This window comes from Mandrillus leucophaeus, unplaced genomic scaffold (assembly GCF_000951045.1).
Source record: "Mandrillus leucophaeus isolate KB7577 unplaced genomic scaffold, Mleu.le_1.0 Scaffold342, whole genome shotgun sequence".
Taxonomy (NCBI): domain Eukaryota; kingdom Metazoa; phylum Chordata; class Mammalia; order Primates; family Cercopithecidae; genus Mandrillus; species Mandrillus leucophaeus.
The window spans coordinates 2203108-2215091 of NW_012103610.1; the positions used below are offsets into that span (position 1 = coordinate 2203108).

At 54.5% G+C, this 11984-nt stretch overlaps 1 protein-coding gene and 1 long non-coding RNA gene across 2 annotated transcripts in view; one reads left to right on the plus strand and one right to left on the minus strand.

Moving 5' to 3' along the window:
* Positions 1–11764, plus strand: part of MFI2 (antigen p97 (melanoma associated) identified by monoclonal antibodies 133.2 and 96.5) — a 24845-nt gene extending 13081 nt beyond the window's left edge. The window contains exons 9-14 of the mRNA XM_011988981.1: positions 4773–4869; positions 5750–5944; positions 6606–6762; positions 6847–6914; positions 8795–8982; positions 11474–11764. Coding sequence (XP_011844371.1) covers positions 4773–4869; positions 5750–5944; positions 6606–6762; positions 6847–6914; positions 8795–8982; positions 11474–11764 — 996 coding nt within the window. The remainder of the gene's footprint in view (positions 1–4772; positions 4870–5749; positions 5945–6605; positions 6763–6846; positions 6915–8794; positions 8983–11473) is intronic.
* On the minus strand, positions 10768–11383 carry LOC105545918. The gene is made up of 2 exons (XR_001007018.1): positions 11147–11383; positions 10768–11014 (listed from the first exon to the last, which is right to left on the minus strand). It is a non-coding gene; the product is annotated as an uncharacterized LOC105545918 (long non-coding RNA).
* Positions 11765–11984: the final 220 nt, after the last annotated feature.

The following is an 11984-nucleotide window of genomic DNA, read 5'->3' on the forward strand; positions in this document are numbered from 1 at the left end:
GCAGGGACCAGCACCCACCCCAGGGGACAGAGACAGGCGGGGAGGAGGGACCGCAGGGACCAGCACCCACCCCAGGGGATAGGCAGATAGGAGTGAGTCCCCTGGAGAGCCTGCGAGCTCCTCACTGAGCGGGGGCACCAGCAGCAAGAGGAGCACGGGCCCAGCTGGGCGCTGACGCCCTGTAGCCTGGGGCGAGCCCCTTCCCCTTTCTGAATCTCAGCCTTCCCTTGTGCAATAGAGAGTGGGCGTGAATCATTGTTCAACCTTTTTTTTCTTTTTTCCTAATTTTTCTAAATAGACAAATAGTAACTGTGCATATTCATAAGATACATGGCGATGTTCCGATACATAGAATACATGGTGATCGGAGCAGAATAATAATTAGCATACTGTCATCTCAAACATTGCTCATTTCTCTGTGTGGAAAACATGCGGTATCTTCCTACCTGTTTGAAACTATGTATTATTGTTAACTCTAGGTATCCTAGTCTATAGAACACTGGAGCTTATTCCTCCTCTCTCTTATTTTGTATCCTTTAACAAATCTCTCCTGGGCGTGTTGGCTCACACCTGTAATCCCAGTACTTTGGGAGGCCGAGGCGGGTGGATCACTTGAGATCAGGAGTTCAAGACCATCCTGGCCAACATGGTGAAACCTCGTTTCCACTAAAAGTACAAAAAAATTAGCCTGGCATGGTGGCACGCAGCTGTAATCGCAGCTACTCAGGAGGCTGAGGCAGGAGAATCGCTTGGACCCGGGAGGCGGAGTTGCAATGAGCCGAGATCATGCCATTGCACTCTAGCCTAGGTGACAAGAATGAGACTCTGTCTCAAAAAAAAAAAAGATCTCTCCCTATTCCTCCTTTCCCCCACCCCTCCCAGTCTCCAGTATCCTCTGCTCTACTTTTTACTTCTGTGAGATCAACTTTTTTTAGCTTCCACATATGAGTGGAACATATGGTGTTTAACTTTCTGTGCCTGGCTTATTTCACATAACACAGTGTCCTCCAGTTCCATCTGTGTTGCTGCCAGTGACAGGATTTCATTCTTTTTTATGGCTAAATAGTATTCCACGGTGCATGCCGATGACATTTTCTCTATCCATCCTCTGTTGTTGGACACCTGGTTGATTCCATATCCTGGCTATTGTGACCAGTGCTACGATAAACATGAGGTGCAGGCATCCCTTCCACAGGCTGATTTCCTTTTTCCTTTGGACGGATTCCCAGTGGTGGGATTGCTGGACCGTACGGTAGTAAATAGTTCGATTTGTCGTTTGTGGAGGGACTTCCATACTGTTTTCCATAGCGACTCTCTGGGTTTCCATCCCCACAACAGTGTAAGAGTTTCCTTTATTCTGCATCCTCACTAGCATTTGTTATCTTTTATCTTTTTGATAACAGCCACCCTAACTGGGGTGAGCTGATACCTCACTGTGGCTTTGGCATGCATTTCCCTGATGATTAGTGCTGCCTGCTGGCATTTTGTATGTCTTCTTTTGAGAAACGTCTGTTCTGGTCATTTGCCCATTTTTAAGTCGGATGATTTTCTGCTGTTGAGATGTTTCCGCTGCGTGTATATTCTGGATATTAATCTCCTGTCGGATGAGTAGTTTGCAAATATTTTGTCTCACTCCGTAGGCTGTCTTCGTTTCACTCTGACGATGGTTTTATTTGCTGTGCAGAAACTTTTTTGTTTGGTATAATTCCATTTGCTTATTATTGCTTTTGTTGACTGTGCTTTCGAGGTCTTTTCATAAAATCTTTTCCCAGACCAATGTCCCGAAGCATTTTGCCTGTATTCTGTTTAGCCCTTTTATTGTCTTGAGCCCTGCATTTAGGCCCCTGATCCGTGATGCATTGACCCCTGCGTAGGGTGAGGGGTAGTTTAGGGCCCAGTTCATTCTGCACTTGGACATTCCACCTTCCTAGCAGCAGCCGTTGAGGAAGAGACCACTCTTTTCCCAATGAGTGTTCTTGGAACCTTTGTCAAAAATCATCGGGCTGTAGACCTGTGGGTTAATTTCTGGGTTCTCTATTCTGTATCATTGGTCTCTATGTCAGTTTCTATGCCTCTATCTTTGTTCTTTTTGCTTAGGATTGCTTTGGCTATTCAGGGTCACTTGTGGTTCCATGCAAAGTTTAGGATTGTTTTTTCTAATTTGGTAGAGAATGTCGTTGGTATTTTCATAGGGAAGTTCAACTTTTTTTTTTTTTTTTGAGATGGAGTCTCACTCTGTCGCCCAGGCTGGAGTGCAGTGGCCGGATCTCAGCTCACTGCAAGCTCCACCTCCCAGGTTCACGCCATTCTCCTGCCTCAGCCTCCTGAGTAGCTGGGACTACAGGCGCCCGCCACCTCGCCCGGCTAGTTTTTTTTTTTTTTTTGTATTTTTTAGTAGAGACGGGGTTTCACCATGTTAGCCAGGATGGTCTCGATCTTCTGACCTCGTGATCCACCCGTCTCGGCCTCCCAAAGTGCTGGGATTACAGGCTTGAGCCACCGCGCCCGGCCGGAAGTTCAACATTTTTGACAGCACCGTGCACTTGGAAATACATTTTACATTGACCACAATCTAGTGCACAAAAGGTTTTCTTTCAGATATAAATGAAAAAAATATATGTCCTTTATATACAGAGATGTGACACAAACAGTACCCGCTACTTCTCATGTATTCTAATCCTTTTTTTCCTGACACTTGTCATGACCCATTAAATGGATTTGGCCCCCACGAACAGGCTCACCATCCGCAGCTAGAAACACCAGCTGGCCCGGTCTCTCGTGCCCGTTCGGCTCCTCCCTGGTTCGCTTCTCTGCCTGGAGACTGATGCCAGATGCAGAGGAGGCCCCAGAGGCTCTGCAGTCCGGGAGGACTGCTGTGGTCACGTTTGTCCAGCCTTGGCCCAGAGCCCCGGCTGTCAGCCCCTGGGTGTCCACACTCCCCAGATTCTGTTTTTAGAGCAAGTAGGTGGGGTCTGTTCAGGGGGTCCCCAAGCACAGGCCCCTCAGCAGTGCCAACCCTGCCCAGGCCAGGGAACCACATTGACTGGAAGGCCACAAAAAAGAGACCGGGCAGGAATACAGGGTGACCAGGCCTAGGACAGTGACCATCGCACAAGCTGACACTCGCTGTGCGCCCCACACAGTGAGGGCCGTTGTGTGGATCATCTCTTGTGACCCTCACAGCAGCCCTGGCAGTTGGTGTGACCATCGGCCCCACTTTTGGGTCTGAGCGGGGAGAGAAAGGCTGGGGGAGTAACTTGCCCAAGGTCACCAGCCAGGATGGGCTGTGTGAGCTTCCCCACACCACTTTGCCTGAGCCAGGCCACAGCGCTGTCTCCACACCTGTGGATCTCGAGAGTGGAGACCACCCCAGCCTCAGGCCAAGGAGTGCCCAGGCCCAAGGCGGGGGTGTTCTGGGAGCTTCCGCAGGCACCGATGGAAGCCTGTCCTTGTGCAGAGCCGAGAGCAAGTGTGTGAGAGCAAGTGTGTGTGACGCTGACAGGGGAGCCTCCGCTGGATCCTGGAACGGAGGGAAGGGCTTGGGGGGAGGGTCCTTATTTATTTATTTCCCAATGCCTGGCAGGCTGCCCTATTGTTCCAAGCGCCCCAGAGGAGGGAGATGTGCTGGGAGGAAGGTTTCAGCTCCCTCTGAGTGCCAGCCTCCTCTCAATCTGGGCTCACAGAGGGCCAGGGGGCTGCCCTGCGGCCTGCGGGAAGAGGAGAGACCAGGGGCTCCTCAGAACCCCAGCAAAGGTCTCAAAGACCCTCAGTTCTAGCTTCTGAGGTTCTCAGAGAGATGTCCAGTGTGGCTGTAACACCTATTCCTGCCCTGCCAGTTACAGGCAAGGGGCCATCAGCCAGAGGGCCTGGGCTGAGGTGCAGGGTCTGTGTCCTGCCCACAGCGCAATGGGAAGAAGGAGGTCTGGGCGGTGGAAAAAGCATCCCGAGAGGTGCATCCTCCTGGCCCCAAATGTCAGCGCCGCTGCCTGTTATTCCACCACCATCACTTCACGCCTCTTCAGGAATGGTGTGGGACACCTTCCTGGGGCACAGGTGTCCCCATTGTCCCCCACTGTCATCCCCTTCCCTTGACGTTAATCGCACTCTACTATGGCTTTGTTGCCGGTTAGCCCCTTGGCGGGGTCCTGGGGCCACCTGTCAAGAGGCTTCTGAATGGACAAGTGGGGTGGGTACAGGTGACCTGGAGGCCCCAGGAGGGTCCTGGGAAGAAGGCGCTGGGTCCTCCTGCTGCCACGGCAGGCAGAGCTCCATCCCTCAGCCCTGGAGCCTCCTCCCTAGGCCCTGAGACTGCCGTCGTTTCAGATCCGTCGTTCTTCCATCTGTACAGGCATTTAACAGACAGGCATTGCACCACACGGTGTGTTGGCCCTTGGCCAGGTGCTGGAGAGGTGGTGCCTGGCCGTCTGGGGGCTGGCAGTGCACAGGGAGGCCCACGCCAAGCATGAGGGTAGGGATCGCGCTTGCTTTGCTCAGAGCAGGGACACAGGGGACCCTGGGTAGCCACACGCAGGAGTGCTGCGTGGGTGTTTCAGCCCCTTGGTCCTCCAGACACCCCTCCCGGTCAGGTGTCTTCACAAGGAGAGGAAGGGGCAGGCTGCCAGGAGGGGGTATTCGCCACCCAGATTCCCCAGGGGAAGGAAGCCTGAGGCCACAAACCCCTAGAGACCAGGCCCTGCCACCTCCGTAGGACCCCGACATCCAGAACCATCCTGGGTCCACCCTGGCCCAGTTGCTGCTTCTGTTCCCTTCAGGCTGGGCAAATTGACACTGTGACCCTGAGCGGCGAGGACATTTACACGGCGGGGAAGACGTACGGCCTGGCTCCGGCAGCTGGCGAGCGCTATGCCTGTGAGTGCAGGGCCTGCCGCCTGGCCGCAGCCAGGAGGTGGGGAAAGTTTTATAAATATAAAAGAGTGCCCCTCTCAGCTATTTCCACAAGCTCCCTGCCTCTCTCCTGGGGATAGTGACTGTCTATCACCAGGCCTGCCCCTCCTGCCCCAGGCCTCAGTTTTCCCAACTATTCCACATACGTCTCTAAGGGGCTGGCAAACTTTCTGTAAAGGATTGGAGGATAAATACTTGAGACTTTGCAGATGACAGACAGTCTGTCTTTCAATAACCCTTTCAAAATATAAAAATCATTCTCAGTTTACAACCCAGGCCATACAAGAGCAGGCGCGTGGTTTGCCATCTTGAACTACTGGGGCCTCCTCAGCCTCTTCTGGCCCTAACCAGCCATGGAAGGTGGCCCTTCGGAGTCCCCCTGCCAGCTCATTTGCACCTTCTGAGGGGCCTGGGCTGGGGCTTTGGCCTCTGTCCTCTTACTGGTGGCCTCAGAGGCCTGGGTCCCTTCCACCCGGGTGTGAGCAATCTCTGGGCTGTGGGAAATGCTTCTGCAGCCTCAGCTGTGACTCCACCTTCCTCCCGGGAAGTGAGAAAAATACCACCTGGGTTTAAGGAAAGAAGGAAATCCCTGTGGGGAAGGACTGCTGGGGCCAGAGGAAGACAGGGCTGGAAAGTGGAGCCAGGAGGCTGCATCTCACAGGGGACGCAGGCAGGGCCCCTGCTGGGCCTGCTCCCGGAACACCCGGTCTCAGGCCTGGGCACTGTTTGGCCTGCACAGCTCAGACAAAGAGGCAGGAAGGAGTGGGTTTGAAGGAAGGACCCCACAGGCTCTTGCCCGGGCTCTCAGCTGAGGGGCCCCTCGCATGAGTCCCTCTCTCCCCAGCGGAAGACAGCAGCAACTCGTACTTCGTGGTGGCGGTGGTGAGGCGGGACAGCTCCCACGCCTTCACCTTGGATGAGCTTCGGGGCAAGCGCTCCTGCCACGCTGGCTTCGGCAGCCCTGCAGGCTGGGATATCCCCGTGGGCGCCCTCATTCGGAGAGGCTTCATCCGGCCCAAGGACTGCAACGTCCTCACAGGTACCCCCCTTTTAGGAAGGCAGACGAGGGAAGCCTTCTCTGGGGTTAGCTTCTCTAAGGTTAGTCCCACAGCCAGCTCTGGAGGGGACCCTTGTTGGAAGGTGGCCAGGCTTCTGCATAAGTGCCCAGGTATCTCCACAAGTTGGGGACAGAAGCACCTGCCATATACGGTACCTGAAGCCTTTTCCGTGTGTTAGATCACACAACATTCATGGAAACTGGCAAGATCCTTGAGCTGACAGGCCAGACACCTCTGTCCTGGCTGTTAACTCAGAAAACATACAGGCACTTTTTTACTAACCACTGACACAAGCACACGGAGGGCACTAGGATTGGCAGCTCCTACTCCCAGACAGCTGGACGGCTGCTCTGATTGGAACGAAATAGTGAGGTAGTGAGTTCCCTGTCCCTGAGGGAGTTCACGCGAAGGCTGGGTGGTGGTGTTCGGTGATGGGGTTCCTGTATCTAGACAACCTCTGCGTTCCCCCCACTGAGATCCTCCAGGAGACACTCCGCTCAGAGCCGAGGGGAGCAGAGCAGACAGGCAGCCTTGCAGCGTAGGGTCAGGTGGGTGGGCAGACCTGTGGGGGAGCGGCCCGCCCAGCTCCCTGCCATGCTTTCCGCTGCTGGCCCCTCATCATTGCCCTTCCCTCCACCCCAGCAGTGAGCGAGTTCTTCAATGCCAGCTGCGTGCCCGTGAACAACCCCAAGAACTACCCTTCCTCGCTGTGTGCGCTGTGTGTTGGGGACGAGCAGGGCCGCAACAAGTGTGTGGGCAACAGCCAGGAGCGGTACTACGGCAACAGCGGCGCCTTCAGGTACTCGGGGGGCCTGGCGGTCTGGGGCTGTGTGCAGAGGCTGGGACCCTCCTGCCGACGGCTGCCCTGCCCTCTGTGTGGCAGATGCCTGGTGGAGAATGCGGGCGACGTTGCCTTCGTCAAGCACACGACCGTCTTTGACAACACAAATGGTAGGTGAGGGCCAGAGCAGGGCCAAAGGTAGGTCGGGGGGACTGTTCCCCATTCTCAGCACCATCCAGACACCATGCTGGGCTGGGGTCGAGCAGCAGCTCAGTGAGGCTGAGTCTAGAAGGCTGTGCCCCCTGGGAAGCTGGGAGCCCCACGGGTCACAGGGTAAGACCAGACCTCAGACCACACATCCAGGGGTGCTGGATACATGACGGTCTTCGCTGGTCTGGAATTCAAGTCACTAATCCACCAAAACGGTAGAAACTCAGTCCCAGTCGGTTTGGAAAGACCCCCCTTCTAGGGGTATTTATGTAGTGCCAAGGTGTGAGGTGGGGTGACATGAGCCTCTCCATGGGGTCATGAGTTCAATCAGTATCTGGTCCGTGTTCCTGAGCAGGTCACTGCCTCCTGCAAGGAAATCTCTCTGCAACCCCCAAGCCACACCGAGGCAGGGCACACCCGACACACCACACGGGCAATTTTCTTCCTGGAGTCACCTTCCTGGGCTCCACCTGGGGTAGAGAACTCAGGGACGCTGTGCTCCGGGACCCCCGCACACGCATGGTCCTATCAGCACACGCCTCCCCAGCTTACATCACTTCCCCTCTTCTTGTTCTCCGTGAAGGAATCTGAAGCCTAGAGGCTGTTTTCCTCCAACACCAAAGGCTTGTACTTTCTACATTCCCTGACTACACCCCAGGCTTTGAAACCCCAAATGCTGGAGGCCCAGTCTTCTCCACTCACTCCCAACATGTTTCTTCCTAGAGACTTAGCCCAGAAAGGCACAACTGTGGCCCGGTGGGGAGGGGACTGGACAATGGGAAGTAAGACATGCAGGGAAAAAAACCCCAAAAACATCAGTATTTCAAAACTTGGATCTTGCTTCCTATGGGGGTCACCAAGGCGGTAGGACCATTTGCCGCAGCAGAGTTAGGGAGGGCTCCAGGCCCTGAACCCTTCCCCTGCACAGCCTCCTAGCAAGAACACGTGGAACCCTCCCCCAGAGAGGGGCTGTGTGCTCCTGCCTGAGCCCGGCGGGCCTGCCTGGTCCCAGACCTGTGCACGGTGTGGTCTGGGATGGGGTCGGGGCGGCTAGCAGGTGCTGGAAAGGCCTTGGAAGGTTCACTTGCAGTGAGTCACCCGCCTCCCAGGGCCGCTCCTTTCCCTTTGTCTTTAGCTCTCCTGGAGGCCCACCTGGATTTCCTGGAAATGGGAGGAGGATGGATACTAAGTGAAGGCAGAGACACGAGAATGTGATTCCTGAGAGCAGCATTTTCTCAGGCAGCCCTGGGACTGCGTGCTTTAGAATCACTGGGATGCTGGTTTAACATGCAGATTCCCGAGCCCGATCTGAGACCTCCTGAATGAGATTCTTTGCAAGCAAGGGCCCTTGAAGCTGCCTTTTACATCCACAAGTGATGCTATGCCCTGTTCTATTTGAGAACTTCAGCCTTTAGGGGCAATCACCCACCATCTTCAGGGAGCCACCCCACCCTCAGACTTGAGGATGTAACACATAGATGGGGTTCTCTGCCTAGGAGCGATTAACAGCCTCAGTTTGCTCACCTGTAAAATGGGGACACCACCACCTGCCCTGCGTTACTGTTGTGGGGATCAAGCAACACTTGTAAAGTGCTTGTCACATAGTAGGTACTCCCTACTCCCTGCTAATGGCAGCTCCTGCTAATGGCATTAACACAACTGGGTTCTTTCACCCCGGTAACACAGCAGAGCACTTGGAGAATGGAAAGGGTTGGGGAGCTGGCCAGATGTTGCCACCTCCCTGTAGCGAAGGCCTTGGAGGACCCAGGATAGCAGCCTGTCTTTACACTTCTCCCCACTCCCCTGAACGTCCCCCCACACACTGCTTTACCCCTCTCAGGCCACAATTCCGAGCCCTGGGCTGCTGAGCTCAGGTCAGAGGACTATGAACTGCTGTGCCCCAACGGGGCCCGGGCCGAGGTGTCCCAGTTTGCAGCCTGCAACCTGGCACAGATGCCACCCCATGCCGTCATGGTCAGACCAGACACCAACATCTTCACCGTGTATGGACTGCTGGACAAGGCCCAGGTGAGCCAGGCAGGGCTACCTCATTGAGGGGTGTGCAGCAGAGGTAAGCTGAGCCCCTGGGACGCCTCAGTCTACCTGGAGCAGATCTCTAGAGAAATTGAGGAAGCCTGGGGGAAATTCGGTGATTTTCACTTATGCAAGGACATACCTCCAGAAACTACCCCCCTGCCTCCTGCATTGTTGATTTTCCCTTCTCAGTTGGACCATTTTCACCAACATGAAACATGCTGTGATTTCTGCCATCCTTAAAGAACTAACTAACCTCGTGCTGTCACATCCATCCTCTTGCGGCTGTAATCCTGCTTCCTTTTTTTTTTTTTGAGATGGAGTCTTGCTCTGTCGCCCAGGCTGCAGTGCAGCGGCGCGATCTCGGCTCACTGCAAGCTCCGCCTTCCGCGTTCACGCCATTCTCCTGCCCCAGCCTCCCGAGTAGCTGGGACTACAGGCACCTGCCGCTACGCCCGGCTAATTTTTTTTTTTTTGTATTTTTTTTTTTTTTTAGTAGAGATGGGGTTTCACCGTGTTAGCCAGGCTGGTCTTGATCTCCTGACCTCGTGATCCTCCTGCCTCGGCCTCCCAAAGTGCTGGGATTACAGGCGTGAGCCACCGCGCCCGGCCAGTCCTGCTCCCTTTCAAAGCAAAACACTTCCAGAGAGTGGTCTGCTCTGGAGTTAACAGTCCTCTCCTCTGGCCTCTCTTAAGGATGAAGACTGAGTTAACAAGTCCTCTCCTCTCCTCTCTCTTGAGGATGGAGATTACCCAGACAGGCTCCCACCAGGGCCCTGAAGCTGTTCTTGTCAATGTCACAGTGACCCATGTTGCTAAACCCAGTGGCCATTTCTCAGTCTTCATTTCACTTGACCTCTCAACGGCACTGGCCACAGCTCTCCCTCCTGCAGGCACCCAGTTCCTCAGCCCTGGCTCTCCGCTCACCTCTCTGGCCACTCCTCAGTCTTCTTTGCTGATTCCTTCTCATCTCCCTGACCTATTAGCCCTAGGATTCAGTTCTCAGCCCTCTTCCCCGTCTACAGCTGACCCTTGATCTCATCCAATCCCAAGTCATCAAATACCATCTATCTACAGATGGCTTCTGAATTTACATCTTCAGACTTCAGTCCCAAACTTGCATATTTAACTACATACTTGACATTTTGATTTGTGTTTCTAACAGTCATCTCAAACGGATCAAGTCCAAAGTTGGACCCCCGTCCCTCCTTCAATCTTCCCCACTTCAATTAAGAGCAACTTTAGCTTTTCCATTTCCTTGGGAGTCATTTTTTACTCTGGTCTTCCACTTGTGCTCTATATCCAGTCCATCAGCAAATCCCACTGGTTGTGCTTTCAAAATACACCTAGAATTTAAACCCAGGTTGTCTGACAATGGAGCCACTGGTTTCTAACCACTCCCCCTCCCCCAACTTATGCTGAAATTGCCTTCTGCACACCCACCAGCACCACAGAACTCCAGAGCTGGCTGGCTCGCCAGGCCTGTTCCTAAACTTTGACATTGTGAAATTATGCATGTTCCTGTCATCTCCCCCACAGAACCCCTCTATCCCAGGAGTGCCATACTCCGGGTCCTTGGGCTTCCCTAGGGTGTTGCTAAGTTCTCTGAAGTAATGTGGGAGAAGAATCTTGGGTGGATGTGCATTTTTCTGGGGAGAAGGCTGACAGCTTTCATCAGCTCTTCAGGAGGATCTGCGAGTCCCTCCAAAAAGACTGAGAGCCACCTGACTCCTTTGTTCCTCCTTGATCAGTACTTAACACCTGACATAGACATTCATGCATGTTCTCCAGATGTCCTTTATTTATATTTGTATTCCTAAGTTCTCATACGACTTCTGGTCTTTTTAGTAGCTCTTTTAGGGCTGTAGCCACAGAACGGTCATTGCAGTGATCCTGAGCAGGGTGGAGGAGTGCAGCATCCCTGGGCGGGTGGGTCAGTGAAGACACGCCCAGCTCACCTGTTATTCTGTGGCTGGTTGCAGAACACACGTCTCTCTCGAAATTGTTTCGGTTTGTGCGGAGACAGCTGTAAGACAGTGAGAAAGCCTTATGGAAAAGGCCAAGAAATGCTGAGCAGGCCTAGCACAATGCTCAGGAATCGCACCCACACCATCCCTCATTTCTGGGTCTTTCTTTCTGAACATCTCAGGCCTTAGGCCTGCATCCAGGAGCGGGAGCACTGCAGTGCTTGTGAACACCTACCTCTTCCAGTGGCGCCTGTGGGCCTAGTGTCCCCACACCCCCTTGGGTGACAGAGGCCGATCAGTTGTCACGCTTATGACTTCCAGTCAGAGTCGTGGGGCCCTGAAATTACTTGTTCTTTGGGTCACTGTTACGTAAAGCAATTTGCAGCAAGCTGCACCTGGGCGGGTGGCCCTGCCTGAGCCCAGGTGAGAAGCCCAAAGCAATCTGCAGCAAGCTGCACCTGGGCGGGTGGTCCTGCCTGAGCCCAGGTGAGAAGCAGGTCTGCTTGCGGTGCTTCCAGGACCTGTTTGGAGACGACCACAATAAGAATGGGTTCAAAATGTTCGACTCCTCCAACTATCATGGCCAAGACCTGCTTTTCAAGGATGCCACCGTCCGGGCGGTGCCTGTCGGGGAGAAAACCACCTACCGCGACTGGCTGGGGCTGGACTACGTGGCGGCGCTGGAAGGGATGCTGTCTCAGCAGTGCTCGGGCGCAGGTAGGACAGGCCCGCCCCGCCGCCTCCCCGGTGCCGTTCAGACCGGCCAGGAGGGCAGGAGCCCGGCAGGTGTCCCAGACGAAGCTGGGTAGTGAGTGTAAACGCTCAAAACGCGGCGCGGGGAGGATCTGAGGCCACGGCAGAAACATGCATGTGGTGTGTTTTTGGAAGGAATGAATATGTAAAGGCAGCAGGGAAAGGAGCGTTGCAGTCGAGCAGAAAGAGGGAGGCTGGGGCGAGTTCGGTCCCGAAAGATCCCCCCACGCCCACCCCAGAGTCGGGGCCTGAGGCGGCCACCGCGGCCCGGGCTTC